The sequence below is a fragment of the Paraphaeosphaeria sporulosa genome (genome assembly GCF_001642045.1).
Source record: "Paraphaeosphaeria sporulosa strain AP3s5-JAC2a unplaced genomic scaffold CC84scaffold_1, whole genome shotgun sequence".
Lineage (NCBI taxonomy): Eukaryota > Fungi > Ascomycota > Dothideomycetes > Pleosporales > Didymosphaeriaceae > Paraphaeosphaeria > Paraphaeosphaeria sporulosa.
Window position 1 is genome coordinate 1,621,643 of NW_017253360.1, and position 23,571 is coordinate 1,645,213.

The 23,571-nt window shown below is 51.9% G+C and overlaps 9 protein-coding genes across 9 annotated transcripts; 4 read left to right on the plus strand and 5 right to left on the minus strand.

Annotated features, from left to right (window-relative positions):
- Positions 1-2,717, minus strand: CC84DRAFT_47160 (uncharacterized protein; the record flags this gene model as incomplete). The annotated part of the gene is made up of 3 exons (XM_018186412.1): positions 1,997-2,717; positions 357-1,938; positions 1-306 (listed from the first exon to the last, which is right to left on the minus strand). Coding segments are annotated over exons 1-3 (2,319 nt in total), but the record flags the coding sequence as incomplete, so codon positions are not given.
- A 1,772-nt stretch (positions 2,718-4,489) lies between these two features.
- CC84DRAFT_1159192 (uncharacterized protein) lies at positions 4,490-5,031 on the minus strand. Its single transcript, XM_018177165.1, has one exon. The coding sequence runs from the start codon at positions 4,921-4,923 to the stop codon at positions 4,729-4,731; it is 195 nt and encodes a 64-aa protein (XP_018042097.1). The 5' UTR covers positions 4,924-5,031; the 3' UTR covers positions 4,490-4,728.
- Positions 5,032-5,917: 886 nt separating this feature from the next.
- On the minus strand, positions 5,918-7,090 carry CC84DRAFT_1159193 (uncharacterized protein). The gene is made up of 2 exons (XM_018177166.1): positions 6,604-7,090; positions 5,918-6,554 (listed from the first exon to the last, which is right to left on the minus strand). Exons 1-2 carry the CDS (start codon positions 7,006-7,008, stop codon positions 6,384-6,386), a joined length of 576 nt encoding a protein of 191 aa, XP_018042098.1. The 5' UTR covers positions 7,009-7,090; the 3' UTR covers positions 5,918-6,383.
- Positions 7,091-7,944: 854 nt separating this feature from the next.
- On the minus strand, positions 7,945-10,425 carry CC84DRAFT_1077364 (uncharacterized protein; the record flags this gene model as incomplete). The annotated part of the gene is made up of 3 exons (XM_018173750.1): positions 7,945-9,298; positions 9,346-9,940; positions 9,990-10,425. 3 exons carry the CDS (start codon positions 10,423-10,425, stop codon positions 7,945-7,947), a joined length of 2,385 nt encoding a protein of 794 aa, XP_018042099.1.
- A 1,972-nt stretch (positions 10,426-12,397) lies between these two features.
- On the plus strand, positions 12,398-13,577 carry CC84DRAFT_1159195 (uncharacterized protein). Its single transcript, XM_018177167.1, has one exon. The coding sequence runs from the start codon at positions 12,814-12,816 to the stop codon at positions 13,300-13,302; it is 489 nt and encodes a 162-aa protein (XP_018042100.1). The 5' UTR covers positions 12,398-12,813; the 3' UTR covers positions 13,303-13,577.
- A 597-nt stretch (positions 13,578-14,174) lies between these two features.
- On the minus strand, positions 14,175-16,286 carry CC84DRAFT_1159196 (phosphoglycerate mutase-like protein). Its single transcript, XM_018177168.1, has 4 exons — positions 16,104-16,286; positions 15,938-16,045; positions 15,449-15,876; positions 14,175-15,399 (listed from the first exon to the last, which is right to left on the minus strand). The coding sequence occupies exons 1-4, from the start codon at positions 16,116-16,118 to the stop codon at positions 14,295-14,297; spliced, it is 1,656 nt and encodes a 551-aa protein (XP_018042101.1). The 5' UTR covers positions 16,119-16,286; the 3' UTR covers positions 14,175-14,294.
- Positions 16,287-16,572: 286 nt separating this feature from the next.
- On the plus strand, positions 16,573-17,198 carry CC84DRAFT_1200926 (DUF1168-domain-containing protein; the record flags this gene model as incomplete). The annotated part of the gene is made up of 1 exon (XM_018181692.1): positions 16,573-17,198. Exon 1 carries the CDS (start codon positions 16,578-16,580, stop codon positions 17,196-17,198), a length of 621 nt encoding a protein of 206 aa, XP_018042102.1. The 5' UTR covers positions 16,573-16,577.
- A 2,304-nt stretch (positions 17,199-19,502) lies between these two features.
- Positions 19,503-20,216, plus strand: CC84DRAFT_1211380 (uncharacterized protein; the record flags this gene model as incomplete). Its single annotated transcript, XM_018182373.1, has 3 exons — positions 19,503-19,540; positions 19,594-19,721; positions 19,840-20,216. 3 exons carry the CDS (start codon positions 19,503-19,505, stop codon positions 20,214-20,216), a joined length of 543 nt encoding a protein of 180 aa, XP_018042103.1.
- Positions 20,217-22,167: 1,951 nt separating this feature from the next.
- CC84DRAFT_1080657 (HET-domain-containing protein) lies at positions 22,168-23,193 on the plus strand (the record flags this gene model as incomplete). The annotated part of the gene is made up of 1 exon (XM_018173902.1): positions 22,168-23,193. A coding segment is annotated over one exon (1,026 nt), but the record flags the coding sequence as incomplete, so codon positions are not given.
- Positions 23,194-23,571: the final 378 nt, after the last annotated feature.

Sequence of the window (23,571 nt, forward strand, 5' to 3'; positions counted from 1 at the left end):
CACCGTCTTGTCGCCCGACGCGGACGCCACCAGCTTCCCGTCTCGCGAGAAGGCCACCGCGCTGACCCAGCCGGAGTGGCCCTCGAGCGTGCTGCGGCATGCATCCCAGTCCGTTTCCCTCCTTGACACCATCTTAATCCCCCGTGGAGCTAGGTCCTTAAAACCTTTTCGTATTATGCTTGTTTGCGGTGCGAACATAAGTGCAGAGGAATAAAGCTGTAGTGGAGCATCGTCTATTATAGGTTGAAAGCGCAGTACGAATCGCATAGCATCCAGAAGGAAGGCGGAAACCATGTTTGCTGATGGCTGTATGCATGTTAGCACAGCACTAGGAAATTATTTAGTTAGGATCCTACAATTACAAGAGTCTCAAGCATGTTAAGCAAGTGAACGCATCTACTTAACTCTCTCAAAAGGCTCATAGTTTCGAGCCAATAGAGGAAATGCTTTTGGAGAAAGACATGTGTTGCATCCCCATCAGCTATCTCTTGCTGACTTTGTTTGAGATGATCGACCCAGTACCGACATGAATACTGCAGCTCAGGTGATATACTGCTAGTGATTATCCCTTCGTCGATCTCACTTCTTAGAGCTCCGGGTCCTGATAGGTTGCATATGTTCCGACGTAGGCCATGTGGCCCAGACATTAACTCAACACAGTAAGACGCGAGGCTCTTGTGTGTATCCTTCGCATCCACCCAGAATTGGTTCTTGTCCTGTCTCTGGGGATCAACAAGGAAGTCTCGGAAAGACAAGTGGAGTAGCCGAACAGGGACATCTTGACTGTCAGGAACGCTAAGGACGGAGTGCAAAGCGTCTAGTCGATACTCTAGCTCTCTTTTCGGGACCTGCAAGAGGTTTGCAAGTGAGATGATAGACAACGAATTCTCTAGAACGGCGATGCTGCCCACCACTTTTCGAAATGCCCGAAGCCAAGCTTCCCTCTCATATTCGTCCTGTTCATCAAGCAAATGCTCCAAGATAGGGAGATAGGTTCGATCAAGCTGGGAGAAGGTTGACTTTTCATACTTGAGCACCTTTCCCAGGTACTCTTCTGGGTCGCCTCCTTTTGTGCCGATGTATCGGCACACAGTGGCAGCGAAAATGAATAGCGGCACAGCTAGCTCAACCAGCACCTGGATCTGATCACCTGTCGGCCAGTCTGGACGCAGCCTGCGCGCTCGGCGTATCTCATTAAGTTCATGCTCGTAGAATAGACGTATATCGTGTTCAATGGTGTTCTTCGCAACTTCATGAAGGACGAGATCTTGGTATGTCCCGTTCGGCATCTCTTGAAAGCCAAGACGAATGTGGAGCTCTGGCCTGCTTGTGACCAAGACTCGCAATGGTACCGCCTGCATGTTCTTAGCCTGAGTGAGGAGCTCAAGTATGACTCGGACGTCGTTTTCCCTCTCACATTCATCTAGCGCATCGATGACGATTACGCGTGCAGTAGTAGCTGAATGTGTTTTTTGCATCCCTGAGAGCGGATGGAGTATAAGTTTCTCGAATTGATCTTTTAATACCTTGTGTGGCAAGGCCGAATCTTCGTCAAGAGCTTTCCGGATACTAGGGAGCATGCCTGGCTCGCGGGCAACTAGGTCAGTAGCGATGGTGCTAAAGAAGCGGGAGGCATTGCCGCGTTCGCCCTCGCCCTTCTTGAAGAAGAAACTCGCCCCAAGCAGACCGTTCTTGTTGAAAGATTGAGCAGCAGTCCGCGCGATCGTGGACTTGCCTGTGCCAGCCATACCGCACAACCAGAATATGGCTTTGCCATCCTTGTTGTCTGCCCAATCTGCAATGGTCTTCAGTAGATCAGTGCGTGTTTCTGGCAAACACCGTGCGTTGTGCTCGTCGGCATGCGAATCGAAGGAAGCGCCTATTGCGACAGGCAATTTCGTCAGGTCTAGCTGTTGGCTTATATCAGCCACAAGGACTCTGTGTGGTCGGTGAGACGCTATGCTTGTAGACAGAAGGTCTGGGTAGAGAAGCTTACGTCTGATCGACTTGGAGCGCCAGGCTGAAAGTGTGCCCATACTTCTCAAGGTTCTGAATCGTCTTCTCCACCTCCTTGCTTGTTAATGGCCATTTCAAGGCTCGTAGGCCGAATCGCTGCATTGCTTTACGGGGCCCACTAGGCTCGAGATTGGTTTGGAGGGTAGCCTCGAGTTCTTTTAACTCCTCCAAACATCTTTGGAGCGGGCCTAACAACGTGTTAGTGGTAGGGAGCTGCGACTTGCCCCGCTTATCTAGAAGCTGTTGGAGCTTCCCGAGTACAATCTTGGTTTCGCCAACCTTTTGATGGAGGCGCTCGATGTCGCCCTTTGCGTGCTTGACCTCGGTCGAGTACTGTAGGCAGAGCGACGCGACTTTAGCAGATATGTCGATGACAGCTATCACGCTTGCTGCTCCTGAAAGGCCGTCCATAATGAGGGCGGCGCACTGTTAGGTCGGTGGTGAACGTGTCTCTGTAGACAACACGATGCAGGTTTGCGAGACGGCGGGGCCGCTCTGGGGTCGCGGAGAATGTTGTCGCTCATGTCAAGCATGGCGAGGCTGAAGGCTGGGAAGGCAGCTGCGGCTGAATGCTGGACGCTGCAGCCGAGTGTCGAAGTGGGCGCTTAACAGCAACCCCGCCATGATCTACACGAGGGCAACACATTTTAATGATAAACTGGAAAGAGTTCCAATGCTATAATTACACTTTCCCTATCAAGCATCTTTTGAGGCTTTGACGAGGCTGCAACTGCGCGACCGAGACAGCTGGTCACAGATCATGCTGGATAAGATTAGGCAATAAAGGACACGTGCACAAAGAAGGGCTAGCACCAACTGAGGTTTTTCGGCTACGAGACGAAGCTATTCCAGATTGAACATACCCCAAAAATAGCGAGCTCGTGCCCTTGTGCACAGGTGTCTTTTGTTGCCTAATCTCTGCTCCTGTCCAGCACCACCCGGGACAGCTCTCGCGCCTACGCAATTGTGATTCTACAGCAGGTCGTGGAAGATGACTGACAAGGAAAGCCTAATTCTAGCACAGGAAATACCTCCTGGCATCAATAAATCGTATCGATCTCGTGCAGACCACGGCGGAGTGGCTGCTTCGACCCTCATCCATCGGGCGCTGGGCCGACAGTCAATGAAGGCAAAGGCCCAAAGCCAACAGTACCTCACTCCCTGGGAGGAAGAGGCCTTGGCGAAGTTCCTCCTTCAGATGGCCAACCTTGGCTTCCCCGTTCGAGTGAAGTTTATCCCGTCTCTAGCTTACCGCCTTACCCTCCATCGACCTGCGTCAGCGAGGCCGTCGAAGCCGCCGCACCCCAACTGGACGTTAGCATTTAGGAAGCGGCACCCCGAATTACAAGTCAAGATGGTGAAAGCGTTGGACTGGAACCGTCACGATAAGAACATCTACCCAAAAATTACACGCTGGTTTGAGGTAATTAGAGAGGTGTTGCGGGATCCAGCTATCCTCGCGGAGAACGTTTATAATATGGATAAAACCGGAGTTATGCTCTCTATGCTACGCTCTATTAAGGTCTTCATAGGTAAGGATGATAAGCGGAATTATAGAGGTGCGCGGGTTAAGCGTACTACCGTCACTACAATCGAGTGCATTAGCGCCGACGGTAGGTATCTAAACCCTATGATTATCTGGCCGGCCACGACGCATTGAAGTAATTGGACCACATTTCCTACGCCGGGTTGGCACTATGCATGCTCCGAGTCTGGATATACTGATTCCTACATTAGCCTGTAGTGGCTAAAGCGCATCTTTAACCCTGAGACTAAGGAACGGGCTAATAGTAAACCGCGTGTTCTAATATGCGATGGTTTTAGATGAAACCTTGAAGTGAGAATAAGTGTGATAATGTCTCTATCTATGCACAGTGCTGTCTATATACAGTGATGTGTGCACTATCGCACCATGGTGTGATACCATGGTTGCACCGGTGTTTGGCCTATCATATCACGTGATCTCGGATCCAACTGTTTTGGTACCCACGAGACCCTCGAAATCCTTGAGTTCTGTCTTGATAATAACATCATCCTATGTCGGCTCCCATCTCATACCTCTTATAAGCTCCAGCCTTGCGATGTGTCCGTTTTCGCCCCACTCAAAGACGCGTATCGCGAACAGGTCGAGCGATTAGAGCGAGGTGGTGTGAACGCCATCGGCAAGCAGCACTTTACCAGCCTATATAGTCGTGCAAGGGCCACTGCCTTTACTTCACGGAACATTAGGGCTGGTTTCTCTGCATGCAGTCTGTTCCCTTTCAACCCAGATAGAGTACTTCGCGGCATACCAAAGCCACCGGACGAGTTGATCACCACGGCAGTAGATCAGGTGCTCCCTTCAGCATCATCAAATTCCCAAGAAATCTTACAGCCTGTCACGCCAGTAACGCCAGTAACGCCTGTGACCACAGAGGGCCTGATGTTGCTACAAAACGTTATAGTCAACAGAGACGCCCAAGACCTAGATGAGAGGAGCAAATGTAGTTTGTAGAGGCACCTAGAGAAGTTCTCGAAAGCTACCCATCTCGCCTTTTCGAGAGGCATCCTCCAGCGAGATCAGATCAAATTCCTAATGAAGGTTAACGACGAAGCTAAAGTTCAAAAAGCCACCAAATCAACCATCCTCGCGAAGGGAAAAGGTGAGGGAAAAGTCATAGTCTTTGAGGACCTTGAAGAAGTGCGGAGGAAGCGTGCTGAGCAAACAGCGCTTTAGGAAGCAAAGGGCAAGGCAAAGCGTGGCCGCAAGAAGAAAGCTTCGTCGGAAGACAAACAAGCAGACGAGGAGGCACACAAAGCAGGCGCTTCAAGCGGAGTAAAGCGGGGACAGAAACGCAAAGCTACAGCGGACATCGAAAGGACGCAGGCGAAGATAGCGAGGTAGAGCGAGGCGCTGGATGAGAACATGCTGGGTGGAATCGCGGAACGGCATATACTTGTAACCAAATAGAGAGCTCCTGAGTGTCACGAGAGCAACGAGCAAGATGTCTGAGGCCCAGGTAGGCTAGATCAATATACTGCGTTCGGTATCTACGTGTAGGTACAAGACGTTGGATAAGGAGAAAAGGTCCTCTCCCCTATCCAGCGTAGATCTATCTTCTCGCTTCGTCGCACGCCCTCGCCAAGGGTGGCTAGCGCCATGCTTTGACCAATCAGCTAGTAGACGGGCCACCCATCTAATAATCTGTTGACTGGCTGCCAGCGCGCGATATCTCTAAGATATACTACTGCCAGCAGTATATCCATGCTTGTCAGTAGCCTCTAAGGTTACCGTGACACTGAGGCTCCTATGCTGCATAATAGATTTGCTTAGAACTATTTTGGAAATTTTTTAATCAGACAGATCCTTCAAATCAGACTAGTATTAAGTTAGGATGATATTGCTGATGTCTTCGAAGCAGCACATGACTAGACCAGCACGTGAGCTGATCGTTGGCAAGCCTTTCCTTCGCTGATGCTTACGGATGACTCGTGGAGATTACCTGAGATATATTACCGCGCTATCATCTGCGCCTGGGCCATGTGCATAGTTCGCTTAGGATTCAGGAGCTGACCAGGGTGGCAATACCGCAAATCTCCGCATCCCGTAGTAGCTATAAGGCCGATAAAAGCTAGCTATTACGAGTGAGAGATTCTACATGACCGTGTTGTACCTCGAGTAATCTAAAAACCCCGGACAGCTGCGCCTGCAAGCCAGCTGCTCGGCGATAAGAATCTCGTCCAATAGGGCTACCAATGTTTGACTGGGCAGGAAGGCCAGCACTCGGCTGTAATTTTTGTATTGCAAGGGCGGAATATGTGAATAAGACTGTAAAAAATAGTATTTCTCCCTAAAATAAGAAGTTATGAGTGTGCTGCGAGCTCTATCAAAACTTTAATTCAGAAATTCTCTGATTGGGTTCGCGACACTGTGTGATTCGCGACGCAGTGTGGGACATTACCTCAAAGAGACGGTCATGCGCAACGTTGTACAACACTGCACTAATGAGAAGCAATGTTCATCAATAGAGCCGAGATGCAGACGGTATTAATCTACCATCAGCAAGCGACGATCTCTTCATGGACTTTCAAGCACCACCGATATCATACTCATTTTGATCCATCCTATCTGCGGTAAACACGACTCAGCTTCTGTGCCGCGTTCCTTCTAGCTTAGAAGCTGACATGCAATGCTTTCGCATCGCTATAGAGAACAGGAAAATTTTGTAGACACCGTCTCTCAAATATGCGGCTATTCTGAAGGGGTTCTCAGCCCAGTTCTCTTTCAGTATGAGACTTCAGCTTCCGTCTACTTAGCTCTGGTAGATACCCTTGGAACCCTACCTACTCCTCTCATGTCTTTGGTCGTCATGTTAATCGTCAAGTTATCAAGCCTCCGCCTCTGTTTGCTGAATGTCATAAGGGGTATCGTTCAGATTCCAATTGCACACACCGCTTCCACCACACTGTCCGCTCATGTTGTCACCGACCTCGAAGTGATCACCACCAGTGAACGTCTTGGTGACCTCCTGGCCGGGAAGGTGAACATAGTCGACGAGCTGTCTCGGATTAATCTGTATACATTGGTAGGAATGGGCTGGTGCCTACCTTGAAGGACAGGTCAAAGTTTTCGGATGCATAAGCGGCACCCTCCGCAGGCTTGTTGATTGTGAAACTCCACGTGGAGTATGTCTTAGTGTTGTCATCGGTGGTGCACGACTGCTCAACGCCCCATGGAACGTCTTCGTTTGTCAAATACTGTAGCGAGCAGTTGGCGGAAGTAGGAGGGAAGACGGCTTGGCCGGTGGGAGATTGGCCTACGGGGATAGTGTTGGGGTCGGTGATGGTGATGTTAAGGGTAGAATGAGGGTCATTTCCTGGACGTCCAGAGGGCGTATGGGTGTAGAGTCGGGTGATCTGCCAGGGCTGAACGTCGTCTCTCGCGAGCTTGATCGCAGGTGCTGCGGATACGGCGCTGGCCGCGATCAGGGCGACGAAGGACTTGAAGTACATGTTGGAAAACGTGTAAATTATGGATGAATGAGTTGTGATGAGGGGTTGCTGAGAGGAGCTTGTTCGCGGTACTAAATCTGACTGCGATCGGCAAGCTATTGTATACAACAGGTATCAGCCCGCGGACCGACAGCCGAGTAGTTCAATGACTCCCTGGCGTATGAGCAGCTTATTTCTCCACATCGTACAGTACCTAATGCAGGTAAGCGCATCAAGGTCCCACTGAGGCTGAACGCTAGCCGATGCCGTTTGGGCTCCTCCCGCCGCCTTCCCGAAGCTTAAAAACGCATCCCCTGCAAGATGTTCGCGCAAGCCAACTGAAAATACAACAGTGACATTCCGGCGTTATGCACTGCTCTAAGATGCGTTAGAGGCAATGAATTACTGATCCGCCAGTCCCAGGAGGCAATGGGGGCCCTACGGCCGTAGAACCACACTAGCCGTTTGGGGACTTCTAGTGCTGTCGATCCCCTTCACGAAAATAGAAACACCGTTGAGGAATACTGGGGACGGAGCTTTTCGGAGCGAAGTTGCGCTGTGTGTAAAACCGTTGTGCTTGAGTAGAAATGACGACTTGGAAACAAGGGCGATTCGAATGTTATAAAGCGAAGAAAAATTGAACGGGGACGAGATGTATTGTTCAGAAATGCTTGTTACACTACATGGGCCCCACACCAACAAACAGTTTGTCGAGCCTTAATTCGTTGACATTGGACCTCCAGTCTCTCGCATTGGGCAGGACAATCCGCCACCCTCTGCTTTCTGTATCTTCGAAAAGCAACTCCGCCTTCTTCTCAGCATCATTTATATCGATAGCGCATATAACAAAGGTCGTAAGGTAGAACATGACAAAAGGGAACTTTGAGTTAATGTAGTGTTGGAGGTAGTATTGCCATGCGTGAGATGACCACGGGCGATCGAAAGCTATAACTCCAGTCAGATTCTGAGCAACAGGCCGGAAGAGCATCGAGAAGTCGGAGAAATGCCGGACGTTTGACATAACACCGCCTGTAATGGGACTACCACGCTAAGAAAACATACTGAAAGATGATACTCACGCATCGCATTCCAGTGGTACACATGGCCCTCCCATGTGCCAAAGTTGAGTCTGCTCTTCCCCATCCGCTTCATCGCAGGCATTGGCCAGGCGCAGTAATGTGTCAAGATGCTACCTTTTGCCATAATGCCTTCCGGATGTTTGTTCTTGAATTGCCTGGCGAAGTCACCTAGGCAGGTTTTCCGTGGTAGTGACAAATTTGGCATGAGCTCGACATCTGGCGAAAGACCTCCAAATTCGTACGGGAAATACAGGTCCAGGGCGCCATCGGAACCCTGAACTATTACTGGACGAGTCTGCGGTGACTCGTGATCTGACACAAGGCTAACAATGCCGCAGCGCTCCATATCATCGACGACACGCCTGATGAAACGATTCGCCTCTCTGGACTTCCCATCTTGTACCATCTTCTTCTGGTGCGCTAAGAGTATTTGGCGGTCTGGTTCGTGGCTTCTTTGTCGGTTGCCTTCGTATTGTACCTCTGGTGCCGAAGGGAACCCTACACCAGCGATCTTGGCGACGTCAATCTTTTCCAAGAACATCTCTTGCGCAGCTGGAGGGATAACCTCTTCAACGACTCTTCTCATGATCTCTCTTGGCGAGGGATCATCGACGAGCATTAGGAGTATATCTTCGATGATTTCAAACAACTCAAATGCTAGATTGGGATCTCGATCGATGATGATGAATTGCCAGGAGTCTACCACGATGGGATCGTACATTGAGCTTTTTCGAAACCGTAAGTCATTCTTTATGTCTTCCAAGGTTGTGTCATTAGTCCACTCCGCATGATCCAGCGCTTGGTGTGACTTCGCTGATCGATGGCGTTTGATGACCAGTTCGCCTTCGGTTGGGTGCACTGTTGCGTCAGCATTTGTCCCCTCATAAACCACGAGTAGCAGTCTGCCCGTCCGCTTTTGAAGTTCGTCTAGAAAAAGCTGCGTGAGTGGGTCTCCGATCGCCATTTGGCCGCATACATAGTTTCGTGACTCCGTTTGCACGATGGATTCGTTGACCTGTTTCAGACCGCTTGTGCTTGGTGGCCCTTTGCTCGATGGTAGAAATCCAAGGTACCCACCGGTAATGCATTCTACAAGAATACTCGAGGGGTCGAACCAGTAGTCACGGTACAGCCCGAGCATCAGTAATTTGCAAACGGTGGTATAGTCTTCGAAGTTAGAGCAGATACTTGCCAGCGTCCACGGAGTCAGTAGCATAGGGAACCAACGGTGACTAATTTTTTGGTCAGTAATGGCAGAAATATGATTGGAAAAACTTACAGAATATCCCAGGATGCCTTGCTCATCTTCAAACCTTCTGTCGTGCTCGGTATCATGCCGCCAAGTAAACCAATTGTTTTGACGTCACTTCCAGCCAATGTCTGCGCACAGATGGCGACGCGGAGAAACTGAAGAGCGTGTGGCCGCCATGCCTTTTCAAAAAAATCGCAGAAAGCCTCTAGCTGACTGGCATGGCACCCAGATAAAAATTCGCTTATCGTGGGGGATCTAACCGCATGCTCCAGGGTTTCAGCGTTACTGGTATTGAGTATCATAATCCGAAACCAAGCGCGGATTATTTCCGTCCCGCTGTCATTCCTAGGCTCCAACACTGGTGAGCCTAGATGCTTCCCTGAGTCGTTCAAGTCAGGGACAATGCTGTACAAACGCTGGACTCCTTCTACACACAAGTCGCTGTAGAAGTGCTTCAGGATAAGTATAGTCCCATCATCCGGCATGTTGTGTAGTGAAGTAATTGGAATGCGCGGAGATAGGGGAGACTGTAGAATCATGATCTTTTCGAGACCTTGCTGCATTGGGTGCGGTGATCTCCCCCCTGGGGTCTCTGGAGTTGGTCCACGATTGAGATTCAGCACTATCAAAGGTTACTATTGATTTGAGGACGAGGTATGAGGACCACATACTCAGCACAGAGTCGGCAAGTGTCCTCATGTCTCTCTCCACGTTTGCCATCCAATTGATAAAGTCCGATGTATCTCCGCCGCGAGAGTAGAATCTTTCTCGAATCTGGCGTCTGAGATCCATTGCTTGGCGAAGCTTCAAGATCTTCTGTCTAGCAGTATCCGGTGTATCCGCTTCGACTCTTTCCACATCTCTGAAGGCCTTGTCCCATTTGGCTTGGAAATCTTTCAGCTCTGCGGAGTGTCTTTTGCACCACGTGTCCTCCTCTCGAGGTAACGACTGCTGACATGGGCGACCATTGCTCTCCAAAGCTTCGCATTCATTTGATGTGACTAGAGGTGATCTGGGCGGCTCCGAGGAGCGTAAGATGATTCGTGATTGGCCTTTGGAGTTGGGTCGAGGTTCCTTCATGATAATAATACCGAGCCCGGCGCTCATTGTGAGCGAAATTTAGAGACTCCAATGTCTCATTATCGTGCGACTACGTGAGAGTTTTGTAGTATGATGACATCTCCCGACATGATACTAATAGTGAAATCCGCGGGCCGCAAGAACGCCTTGCCATGGCTGAACGGTCGATATGCATGTGTGTGGCACAGTTGATATCGCATCTTCCGCCCTAGTCTCGCATCAACTCACTTCCCAGACTTTGGCGCCCATCAACTCTTTCGTGTGGCTGTGCCCTTAGACTTGCGTTCTGCAGGACTCATTAAGAAATTAGTCGGTAGCAGGAGCGATAACGCGCAAACCATCCCCTAAGTCGGTATGAGCAGATGTACCGGTCGAAATAGTGGCCGGTCACTAGGACGCGGTGTTCCAAAGAAAAAGTAATTGGTAATCTAGTGAAAATGACAGGTTGTTGCAGTATTTGTTGTGTCGCAAAATCAATGCGACAACGACCCAAAGCTTGGGCAGCCCTCGTCTCCGCCAAAGGATTGTCGATGTTACTAGGGGTTGAAAAAGACGCGCAGAGGTGTGATGATGTACGATGGATGCAGCGCTGACTTCCACTATGCGAACGATTGGCACGGAATTTTTACTCAAGCGCTAATCTAGCCGTAGAGTGTGAAGGAGTCGGCGATGGATAGCGAACAGCACGCGCGTAAGCGCCAGGATCGTGAGGGACGCTAGTCGGCTATGGTTTGACTAATCAAGGTGAATTTGACACACGAAGTTTCTACTTTGCGTTAGATACTCGCAGTGATTGTGACACTCTAATGTAGTATTAGCGGATTTCCGTGCGATTAGTAAGTACACAGCCTTCAACGTTGCGACCGTGGGAACCTAGGAGCGATTCCCCTGCTCTTCTATATCAAAGTGCACATGCCATCTAGTAAGAGTGATGTCAAATGCTTTGATACATCCATGATCTGTTTGCAAGTGTAAGAAGGAGGCATGTGGAGCGATGGAATCCTCTGTCTTAGCTCAAGGCGATCTGTACTCAAGACTGGGTCAATGACGAGATAAAATGAATTCTCAGTCGAATGGTTCTGCATCGCACATATTAGTTCACAGAATCGGCTGCATTCTATGATACCAAGACCACACGCCATGCTACAAAATTGCAAACATGCAAACACTGCCAGCGAGACATGGAAACAACAACACCAATGTCAATTGAGCACACGACTCATGTACTGGTTCAGTGCGTGTACGCACCTTAGGATATCGAGCCTGCCTTCTTAGTGCGGGCGACTTTGCCAGTGCGCATTGCCTGATGCCCCACTTCTTGTTCGTTCACTGTGATGATTCCTAGGTAGCTTATGTACGGAGCACCAGTTCGACCAAGATCCTTTAGCATACACACCTGGAGGTGCTCAGCGTTCACAAGCTAACACAAGTCTCCAAAGCAGCCAAGGGAAGGTTCAACCTCGCGGGGAACAGTAGCCAAGCATATTCTAGAATCAAATACAGCTGCTGAAGCCGTGTTAATCTGGCTTCACTCTCAGCTTTTCTTTCCACCTTTTCGGCTTGTTAGCACGCGTTCGGACTCCCAGTTGATCAGTGGCATTGCACGCTCTCTCAAAGATTTCGCTTGGTCAATCAGGATCGCTGTGAAAATATTATACGAGAAGATGCGCCACTCGGAGCGCAATTCTGCAGCCACCGGGGCTCTATTTGGCGACCTATCACGTGATGATGCCATTCTTGACTAGTGAATCGACCGATCAGATGCGAGTGTATAGCGAGCAATTTGCAGTGATGCTTCCTAAGATCTTGAACGGCTCACAGCCTGTGCAAGAACGGTATCTGCCATTACGCCTGCATGTCTATCCTTGTGGACATAGTAGCATAGCCCGATTCTATGGGGCCAGAACACCTGCGCGACATCCGGATGAGTCAGACCGGCCAAGGGTCTCCAACAGCCACATTAGTTACATGCCCCGGTGCATCTTTCCTTGTTAAGCTTGTATCCACTACATCCTCATTACCTAAACTACCATTGTCGTGCTCTGGTTGGAAATAGATATACGTATAATCGGACAAACATACACCACTGGCCTCCATATCCTCGACAGACCAATAAGTTCTCTAGAATGCCAATTGAAGGGAAATTCTCATCCATCAAAGTCCTTGTCACCGGGTTTGGCGTGTGTTCTGCAATTCTCTCCTCCACATCAACGCTAACCGACCCAGCCTTTCCTTGACATAACCAGAAACCCTTCCTGGGAAATCGTCAGAAACCTTCCATCCACCCTGTCCTCCACCAATGGCTCTCCAATTTCGCTGATAATCCCTGATGCGCCGATTCCTGCAGCATACCACAAGTTGCTCGCGGAATCTTCCAGCCTGATTGCAAAACATGAGCCGCATATAGTCTTGCATATGGGTCTGGCGGTTGACAGAGACTATTTCGCTGTGGAACAGAGCGCGCTCAAGGAAGGGTACCACGATATACCAGACATCGAGCGCAAGGTTATCACGCGTATGGAGAACAAGAAGCTCTTTGGCAAAGCGCCATCGTCGTTGGCCACCTCGCTTGATCTGGAACCTGCGGTGTCTGCATGGCAGACTGCATGCGGCCGATTGAGTCTTCCGTCGAAAGAGCAAGGCTCATCCAAGGGCAAGGGAACCGGGAAATCAAAACAGGAGAAGAGAAAGGTCGACGTGAGACTGAGCGATGACGTGGGGACCTATGTGTGTGGCTTGATTTATTTCTCGAGCCTAGTGGAGATGCAGAAGCGGACCGGAAACCGGGATGTTGTGTTCTTCCATGTCCCTCAGTTGACTGGAGGTGGAGAAGTCGACGTCGGGATCGAAGTCACGAAAGAACTCGTCGTTGCGCTTGTCGATGTGTGGGAGGCAAGGACGTAATTCGCTTTCTCCAGGAACAATACGACATTGCTCAAAATTAACGACCCATGTGGGGGGTCTATGGACGAATCAAGCTGGCAGTTTTCGTGGTCTGCGTTGCAGGCATCGCCCCAACGATGAATGTCTGGATAGAGGTCATGGTTCCTCGTACTCGTCTTGTTGAGAGTGTGCTCGAATTTAATTGCAGGGGCTGTTTTCTTCTTAAGAGAGAAACGAACCCAAATGCCGCTGTCTCGAGGTTCCTGTCAAGTCGATTAGAGTCCGGCCTCATAATGCTGTGAAATAGTTGTTTCCCTTCGGTAGTGAGGCCAGAAGCGGCCGATGAGCACCATGGACAGGTCTCTGATATTCGGGTTTCATTCGGACTCTTTTTGCTGAGTGAGGGCTAGCCCCTTGTTACGTGCATGTAGCGCCTGCAAGTCAAGGCGCATGGATTCTAGAAACTGGCCATTGAACCCGGCTTTAACAAAGGAAGGCGCGTGAATGTTGATAGAGCGGGTGATTCGTTGTACGTGGGAGAGGATCAGGCACACGTGTATACACGCTGTAGGGATGGCAGCAAGTGTAGTAGCGCCGAGTACGAGGCTGCTCTGCGTTGGCCGACTGGTGCTAACTCACGTGCCGATATCACATTGTCCTTTGTGGTGGTCTTGTACTCGAAAGGAAGTTGAGTGTCGCTGGGAACTAGGACTGTTGCCGGACCCGCCAATCATGATCAGAATGCGTAAGCTAGCATACGGAAATGTGGAGCTGATGATCACTATAGCGGGTTGGAGGTAAGAATGGGCGAACGTGCCTCTCGATGGAGGTCAGTCAGTCACCCAGAGCCGTGGGCCTGCGAACGAAATAGTACACCACAGCTGCACGGTATTCCCACTTTATACTTTGAAATGCTGCATATACTCTATCTAATTCCTGCGGATAGATTGTTTCTGTTTCGTTAACATTACACCCGTATAGTCATTAAAGGCAGTTTGTACAGCATATCACGGCTAGTACACCTCGCTCAGGGTCTTCCTGTCAGCCTCTTTCAACTTCTCGACATCTTCTTCGTGGATCTTCTTCTCGGCGACTTCTTTGTCGTCTTCCGCTCGATTCTCCTCCTCTGCGCTTTTATCCACGGGCATGTCGCCCTTGAGTGCTTCCTTGAGAATCGGCATGTTCTCTCCGCCTTCCATCGTGGTCGGGGACACGATCTTCACGTAGGAGGCCGAGCCGACATCGCTGAGTTCGTCACCATCGCCCAGCCCATCAGCGCGCGCTCCGGAGTACATACCAGATTCCTGCATCCAAGCCTTCTCTTGCTTGCGAGCGGCTTTGCGCTCCTTGCTCTTTTCCCTTTGCGCGCGTCGCGCAGCGTTGTGATGGACGTGGAGGTGTTGCATGCCAGGGAAGTAGTCCGAATCGTCCGAGAAGCCTTCACCAACACTGGGCGGTTGCAAATGACGCAGGATCGCACCGGTCCTCGGCGCAGCATGGTGTCTGCGTGGTGCAACAGGACCAGAGTCTTCCTGCTCGCTGCTCATGACTTGCTCATCCTCGCTGGACCCGTCGTCAGATGCGTCGTTGGGCGATGCCGGGGTCAACGGCAAGGACGGGCCCGGAGCGGCCTTTGTGCTAGCCTTGCGCGTGGGCTTCTGGGGCGTGGGCTCCTTGATGGCTGGGGTGTGGTCGCCCTCCTGGGAAGCAATGGGATTGTCATCCTTTTCGCCGTCGACGTGAGCAACGTGGGCAAGGGGTGCCACGGGCTGGTTGCCCAGGAACTCGGCGGTGTTCTTGCGCATTACTCGCTTCGGCCAGCTCATCTTGTCGTGGTTACAGCCGTTCGCGCAGCCTCCCCAGCGGCGGATGGGAACCACTGGGGAGGACGTCGCGTTTCCCGACGTTCCTGTCAAGGGAGTTGGTCTGGACGAAGTGGGTGTGGCACTGGTTCCCTTGTCCTTGTCTCCAGCGGCCGCACGCTTCTTAAGGTCGGACCATGTTCGGAGCTCGTTCTCCAGGATGAATTTGCCATTGGTGGGGCTCTGCTTCATGACGATAAACTCGCAGTGGTTGACGTTGCGCAGATCCTCAAAGTATTCGACAGACCAGTGGTACCTGTGCCAGTCAGCTTGGGCTCTTGGGTGCAAGGGCAGGCGACACTCACCACTTCATCAGAAAGACTCTCGTCATCAAACCGTGGGTGACCAGCACGCACACGCTCGGGAAGTCAGGCTCGCTGAACTGTCGCCACATGCTCTCATTGAAGCCGCTCACACGGTCGTAGGCGTCGGCCGCGCTTTCTCCATTGGGAATGCGGTAGAAGAAGTGGCCGTAGTCGGCTCGCTCCTGCCACATGCGCTCCATCTCGGCCGAACATGGCTGGAAGTTGCCAAAGTCCTGCTCGCGAAGACGCGGCTCCTCAAAGACGGTGATCTTGTTGCGTGGGAAGGGCGAAGGCGAGGGCTCGTCGGAGGTGAGTGTTCGCAGGATGCCCTCGGTGGTCTCTCGTGTACGTCGGTATGGGGAGGTGAAGAACTGGATTGTGTCGTCTGGTTTGAGGAGAGAGCGAAGCTGCCGGCCTGCCTCTTCGGCCTGGTTGGGAGCATGGTCAGTTGCAAGCTCCGACCTGGCAAGGTGCGGGCGCGGGGCGTACCTGGCTCCAGCCCAGCTGCGTGAGCTTCACGCGGTGGTCGGGGATGAACTGGTGGATGTCGCGGTTCTTGTTTCCTTCCGACTGTGCATGGCGCACCAGGATGATCATCTGTGCCTGGTCAGCCGCCCGCCTTGGGTGCGTGGCTCGCGGCCCAGGGTCCACGTACCCGCGGTTTGCCCATGTTCGCGAGGGGGATGCGGTGGAGGATGGAGTGGAGGGGTTAGTATCGTTGTGGGATTGGCGAAACGCAAAGTGAAGTGAAGGAGCGACAAAGAAGGCGAGCCTATCGTCAAATCACAGATGTGCTCGCAACCGCGTTTCAGAGCTGTCCAGGTGGCGGCGGCGCCCGTCACCGTCCGAAGTTGCGCCCCGCCGTGTCGCGTAGGAAAAGGTGCTGGGCCCAAGCTCAGCGCGCATCGCTCTCTCACGACAGCACTTGAGGAGCCCATCGCCCTGCAACATCAGCCCGACGACTCTCCGCCACCGCCGCTCGCGATCATCCAGCTACGCGGAGCCTTCCTGCACCTTCCCGTCCACGCGCGCCTCGCGCCTGCCCGCCGCCAGCACCTGCCCATCATCAATCACACGCTGCTGCCTACGCGCGCTACAAGATAGAGCAGAAAAACACCCGCCCGCCGCCATGTCCGAAGGCATCGCCGAGTCTATCCCAACCTCGTCTGACTCGCGCTCCAAGAGGCCCTTGAAAAAGCGCGCTCTCACGCCCGGTGGCAAGCTCGCGCAGGATGTAGAAGCGCTCTTTGCGAAGCCAGACCGCGAGATCCACATCCCAGGATCCAAGGGCGACAAGAGCCTTGCACCGCCGCCTGAAATCGTAGCCAATGTCCAGGGTTCCAGCGCAGGAGCTGGCAGCGGCGAGTTCCACGTCTACAAGGCGAGCCGCCGGCGCGAGTACGAACGGCTGCGCATGATGGACGAGGAGGTCAAGAAGGAAGAGGACGAGAGGGAGTTCCAGAAGAAGAAAGAGGAGCAGGAGCGCAAAGACCGCGAGAAAACCGAGAAGAACAGAGCCAAGAGGGAGAAGGCACGCGCACGAAAGGAAAAGCTGAAGAAGGGACAGAAGGGCAGTGCGGGTGGTAGCCAGGCCTCGCCCGCTCCAGAAGGCGACAAACTGAAGAAGAAGCTCGCGCCCAACACCAATGCTCCTAGGCATGCCGATGAGGAAGAGGATCCGGTCCTCAATGGAGGCGGAGAAGTCAAGAACGCCGACGAGATTGGCCTCGTCATCGAGGACGACGACTGAGCTCGGGTTGCTGGCACGCTGCACGAGGCCCGATGATTTTGCTGTCGCCGCAACACCATCCGGACATTGCGCCACCAATCATCGCTGCCACGCCTGCGTTTCATTTCTCACTCGTGGCCCTGCGCACCTCTCCAGCTGTTTCTGCTCATCGGGCGAGCTTGCCAAAGCGAGTTTTGCACAACTTTGTGCTTGTTTCTTCAACGTGATACCATAATTCACCCTGTACTTTATCCTACCTAGTTCTCCGATGGCCATGCCTTGGCGCGTCCTGCTACGATCAGCAGCCATCTTGCGATCATCCGAAACCCTTGCTTCAAGATCTTCTCAAAGCAGTCATTCCCGGAGTTCATGTCACGAACCAAAGTGTTGTAATCGGACCGACTTCAGATGAGGTGCCACCGTCTCAAAATGTCGTCGACTTCAAGTCACCCGGGCTTGAGCAACCGCATATGCAGTCGGGCGTCTTTTCGGTGTTGCTGCCAAGGCTGGGACGCTATTCCGTGGCCTAGTAATCTCAAGCCGCACGAACTGCGAAGTCGAGACACGCATTGTGCCACATGAAGCGCGGTAATCTAGCAGGCTTCCCGAACGTTTCTCCTGGCGCCACTACATTCCCGACATTGGGCCTCTTGTCGTCAAGGCCCGTGTTCATTTCTGCCATAGAATCATGTATTATTGCATACTGATATCAATTCCCCAGAATTAACTGAACGTGTCTAGACGGTCGCCAGCTTCCGCTTAGCATCAAAAGCCAAATGACGAAACACCAAGACATGGCAATCTAAAAGCCATCATGGCGTCTAGACCTGCCTCTGCAGCCTCGAAATCTCCGGTCTGGACAACAGCGCTCGCCGCTACTCCACAGGATCGGCACCGGTTTGCGGAGAGCGGAGAAATAACGACGGTAGAATGCACAACTTGACCCACCCAATCAATTTCTTAGCCCTGTTGCCATTTCATCTAATTCCAGCAAGTTCATCAGCCCACGAAGCTTACCTGTACGTCGTGCCTTCTTTTGACGCCACTGCAGCCACATCTAACCGAGCGTTCTTGTTCGTTTACGTGTCCTGGTATCAGGTAGACGTGCTCGCTCGTCATCTCGGAATCCTGAGGCTGAATCCCAGGAACGGCGAGCTTACGCGTCTTGTAGCACCTGATTGGTCAAAAGACAATCAACCATGAACAACAAGCGAATTCTACCAGCTTTCACAATGGCATCATTCTTCCAATCAGCAGAGACCGAATCGCTGAGTTCATTTACTGCATGCTCAGTGCATCAAATGCAAGTCCAATCGTGGACTACACGCCATCTAACGTCCCCACTTTGGTCACTTGTCGGAAGTCTCTCTTACCTGGTAAACTCGATATCCTAGGCATTGAACCCAAGCGGACTTCACGACATAGAGCTTTCCAGGTCAACGTGTGGGCCGCTGGAGATAGATCGCTGGAACGTGGTTCTAATAATGGATCAGGCATTGATCATGTCGACACCCATCAGTCACTTGCGTCCAACCTGAACTTCCACATCGTGACCAGCTCCGGAACTCCAAATGCAGAATGGCTAAATGCGAAGGTTTCTCAAGAAATCACGCCCTGACAGCATCGAGCGGTCCGCGACTGCGACCATCTCCGATCATCGTGCTCAGGGCACGGTCATCATTCGTTGCTCTCAACCAGGGATGCCACTTTACCAGCACGCTTTTCATATAGCTACAACGGTGACACAGCTTTACCCTGCACTTTCTACGAATGTCCTATTCGTGGCATTACTACTTGCCACTTCTAGAGTATTCTCCTCTGCATTCTAACTCGATTCAAGGCCGCTTGGCTATTGCCGTCAGAAGCTTACTCTCGGAGCATACCGACCATCAATCTATTCTGCTGCAATGCACACATGTCCCTGCAGTAGCCCACACCTTCCCCGCAATTCCATGCTGTTCAACGACTGAGATGACGGAGATTCAGCATGCTTAAGGAAAGACAGCCGTAGCACGAAAGACGAGGAGACTATGGCGGGCACAATGGCGGCATCACCGCATATTGCGGCTCATCTATGTCTGAACGATCATCACAACAGCCTTCCTAGATGGCAACGCTGGGTGCCCAGCGAGCTGGGACCTGGACGCGTACACGGAGAGACACAACTTGCATAACTCGACAACAAGTTGGTCAGTATACCGACAAGAGAAGTATAAAGGTACGCTGTTCTTCGACGTCGACTCAGCACCCTCGACATTAGTCTTCAGCCTCAGCAACCACCTTCCGTTCTCTCTCGTTCTCAAAGAACCCCACTTTGCTATCAAGATGAAGGTTTCTGTCATCGCTGCTCTCTTCGCCGCCGGGTAGGACATCCAGCTCAGGACTACTTGGGGCAAGACGACTAACACTACAATAGCGCCATCGCCGCGCCCGTCGCTCAGGAGGCTGCACCCACCGCTGCTCCTTCTCACTCCCGTCCAGTTCGTCCGACTGGTCTGCCCTCGGGTCTCCCAAGCTTCTCTGTCCCCAGTGGCTTCCCCATCCGTAAGTTTCCCATCTCTTATGAAGCTTGTCAAAAGCACGACTGCGCAGTGTTGCCCCGGACGAACAACGCACCCTTCGCACGCTTGCTTAGTGCTCTACAACCTGCTAACCCACACAGCGACTGGCCTGCCAACAGGAGGTTTCCCGCCCCGCCCCAGCGGCACCCACTCGGCGCATCACTCCTTCTCGCGCTCCGCCCGCCCTTCTGCGCCGCCCGCCCCATCTAGCGCCGAAGACCTCGAGGCCCGCCAGGAGGCCACGTCCGTGCCCGGGCTTCCTAGCTTCAGCTTGCCTCCTCGTCCTACTGGAAGTGCGCCCATCCCTAGCTTCAGCCGCCCACCTCGTCCCACTGGAAGTGCGCCCGTCCCTAGCTTCAGCCGCCCACCTCGTCCTACTGGAAGTGCGCCCGTCCCTAGCTTCAGCCGCCCACCGCGCCCTACGGGACATCCTTCTGGAAGTGCATCCGCGCCTCCTGCGCCCACGGCTTCGGCTTAAACAGGGTAAGGGAAGATGGTCGGATGTGTGAGTGGAGGGGCTGTGAGGGGAGGGGGTGTAGGTAGCTAAGTGTAGGGTTAACACTCGTTTTAAAAAATGAAAATGGTTGCGAAGCGTTTTGGTTTCTGCTCATCATATGTGAGACGGGTCTTCACCGTGTGATGTAGAGCATTCAGAATAGTCTGTGTGATGATACTGTGAATTGAACCACGATGCCTGCCATCTATAGAAATTTCATACAGCTCAGGCATGAACGCATAGCGCCAGATGGAAGTCCCGAGATCAGTTTAGTGACTCAGAATAGGCGATACGTGGACCGATAGTGGTGAGACGTGTGTCTCGCTACTGTAATACTCTTCTCCACCGTTTGGACAACTGCTCAAGCCACCCCGTATAATTTCCAGGGTATGAAAAGCATCCTGCGAGCGTGAAAATGCGCTTCCAAAAACTTTAGTCGCACCCTCTGAGCTTTTCGTACACATCTCCACATGATTCTGAATAGCCAGTTTCTGGGGTCCTCCCGTACTAGATAGATAACAGGTTCCTCAGCCTCTGGCGCCGGTCGTCTTGCACCGCCATCGCAAACTTGAATATCCAATCATCAAAACCAGCTTTAGATCCCGTAGAGGTCATCTGCGCCTTAGACTCTTCATACGTCTTCAGCCTGAGGTGCGGACCGAGGTAGAATCTACCTGTGTGCTTGGTGTAGTATTTGTGACAGATTCGGTATCACAGATGTTTCCTTGCGCATAAATAATACTACATACCGGATTAGGCCCTCCTGGAGATCATGCATCGATATCTTATGCTGCAATTGTGGTGACTCGCGAACGTATGGTGAAATGTCCGATGGGCCAAAGAAGATGTGAACCCCCTTTCCAAACCACTCGGACTCATCTGTGGTGGTTGTGGCGATCAGTTGTGGATGTTTCTGCTGCTCTGCACGGAAAGCCGTCTCGAAAGAGTAGAACTCAGTAACGAAAGGGCGTCAGTCGGACGAAAATGTGTGGTCTCTCTACGTCTACATACAAAATACTATCGAGAGCCTTGCAGTCCAAATCATATTTGCAACGCACAAGGCTCTCCTCTGCACTAAAGGAGTAACCAACCTATCGAATGTTGGTCTCATCCCAAACACAACTTCGCAAAAGTTTAGTGCCTGATCACGAGTTTGAGATGCCAAAATCCAACGTCAGTATTGCAATGTTCTTTCGCAGATGTTTTCGCAGATGAAAAAAGAGATGTGCGAAGACAAAGACGATCTACTATTCGCACGATACATAATCTACCTTTGGCGCTGCGATGCAGGTGCACATCGAATCTGGTATAGCTTCGCAAAAAGCCTTCTTTATACGGTTTAGCCGGCCCAGTGTGCGCCACATTTGGCCTAGGCTGCGGATCATCGTTGGGGGCGACCTTCTGAGCTCAGCCTCGCCGGATCCCCCTTCACTCTCTTTGTGATGAAAATGCAATGACAGAACCCTACATGTGCTTATAGCAAACATGGTCATCTCTAAGAGATGGAAGAGGATACTCCTCTTCACGTGGATGTTTCCGAAGCGGAAAGTTAAGACCATCGACAAGCGCATAGCGGTAAGGCAGATCCTACCTCGCAAAGATTACTGTTCGGAGTTAACTTACGTGTCGTTCAGACGCCAGATCATCTAGTGCAGAATGGCGCTGCTCATTCACTGGTAGAGGTTCCAGCGACTACTGAACTTTGTAGTCGCTGCGCAGCAGTACCCTGGACTAGGCTACTTGAGGCTCACCATGCGGGCCCTGTCCTTGTCTTGCAGGACGTACACGAATCGAAAGAGGAGCTACAAAGATCGAAATGTGAGCATATCACCTGATCGCAGATACCTAGCTGACACGTGAAGGTCGCATGTGTCGTATGATTGGCTCCATCAAGCGGTTCGACGAAGATAGCAATCTGAAGTGGATCGTGTCTATGGATCAGAGCCACTTCGTTGGCCGACTGACGTTTGCGCAAGAGGAATCAAACTCAGGTCACGACGCTGATCTCACAAGCCCACATCTCGGCATCAGCACCAAACCTGCACCCGACGCAAAGCTTACCATTTCTTCTGAACCACAGGTTGATTTTGACCTCTTCAGGACGTGGAATGAAAGATGCCAGCAACACGATGACTGCATTCCTGACGATACGAGTGACCTGGAAAGGCTGAAAGTGATTGACTGCGAAACACGCACTGTGCAACTAGCACCTGAGAAGTGTCCCTTTGTCGCTCTGAGTTACCTTTGGGGGCCGCAGGAAGACTTTGCGCCACAGCCTTTGCCTGCAGAACAAACACGGACCATCGAAGATGCGATTACGGTGACCTTGCGCCTTGGCCTCCGATATCTTTGGGTCGACAGATACTGCATTGAGCAGACGAGCATCATGGACAAGACCCTGCAGATCAAGCAGATGGGGCAGATTTACGCTTCTGCACACCTCACTATCATTGCAGCTGCTGGTACTGATCCAACCCACGGCCTGCCCGGTGTAAGCCAACCAAGACAAGTCAACGAAACAGTGGCAGAACAAGTCGGACCCGTGACACTGGTCCAGCTGAACACACCTACTGCGAGCGACTTCCAGCAATCGATGTGGGCTACTCGCGCCTGGACATTCCAAGAGGGCATCCTGTCCAAGCGCCGTCTCATCTTCACTCCTCAGGCTGTGCTATACATCTGTTCAACAGACTACCTGCACGACCTCTCTCCGGGCTACAGTTCCGGAATAAACTTCGAACTTGTTGCGCTCGCCGAATTCATCTCGTGTGCCCGCCTTCCACGCGAATTTCAGTCTTCCGCTGGCTCGTCGCGCTTCAAGGAAGCCATGAGATATGTAACAGCGTACAGCCGACGCAACATGAGGATGTCGTCCGACGCCCTGAACGCCATCATTGGAATCCTGAACTACATATCGACCGACAAGACGGAACCAGTATACCATCTCTGGGGTGTGCCACTGGCGCCGTTGCCAAGTGGCGATAGGCACTTTGACAGCGCCATAACGGAGACCGAAAACGGCAGGTTCCAGTCTGCAACGAAAGAGCATCTCTTCGAGTTCGCGCTCAACTGGATTCACCCAAAGTCGAGTCGACGAAGGCCTGGCTTCCCAAGTTGGTCACCCCTCGGCTGGGAAGGACCAATAGAATACCCTATGCGGTACATGGATATCGTCATAAACAAGGAGTTCGACGTACGCTTACATTCACTCAAAAACGTCGACGCTCGACCCTACCTGCGCCAAGAGTTGAAGCGTGGAGGCGAAATCAAATACGAGGGAAAGGACGCCATCTCAACCAAGTTGGAAGTCGTATCTGCCCGCGTGGCCCCTGTACAA

Excerpts from the sequence above, each read along its gene's own strand:
- CC84DRAFT_1159195 (XM_018177167.1), top strand. The coding sequence starts at position 12,814 with ATGGGTCTGGCGGTTGACAGAGACTATTTCGCTGTGGAACAGAGCGCG.
- CC84DRAFT_1159192 (XM_018177165.1), bottom strand. The coding sequence starts at position 4,923 with ATGTTCTCATCCAGCGCCTCGCTCTACCTCGCTATCTTCGCCTGCGTC.
- CC84DRAFT_1159196 (XM_018177168.1), bottom strand. Across the intron at positions 15,877-15,937 it reads CGCAGCTGGGCTGGAGCCAG|GCCGAAGAGGCAGGCCGGCA; the intron begins GTACGCCCCGCG and ends GCTCCCAACCAG. Across the intron at positions 15,400-15,448 it reads AGAGTCTTTCTGATGAAGTG|GTACCACTGGTCTGTCGAAT; the intron begins GTGAGTGTCGCC and ends TGACTGGCACAG.
- CC84DRAFT_1159193 (XM_018177166.1), bottom strand. The coding sequence starts at position 7,008 with ATGTACTTCAAGTCCTTCGTCGCCCTGATCGCGGCCAGCGCCGTATCC. Across the intron at positions 6,555-6,603 it reads ACTTTGACCTGTCCTTCAAG|CTCGTCGACTATGTTCACCT; the intron begins GTAGGCACCAGC and ends AATCCGAGACAG.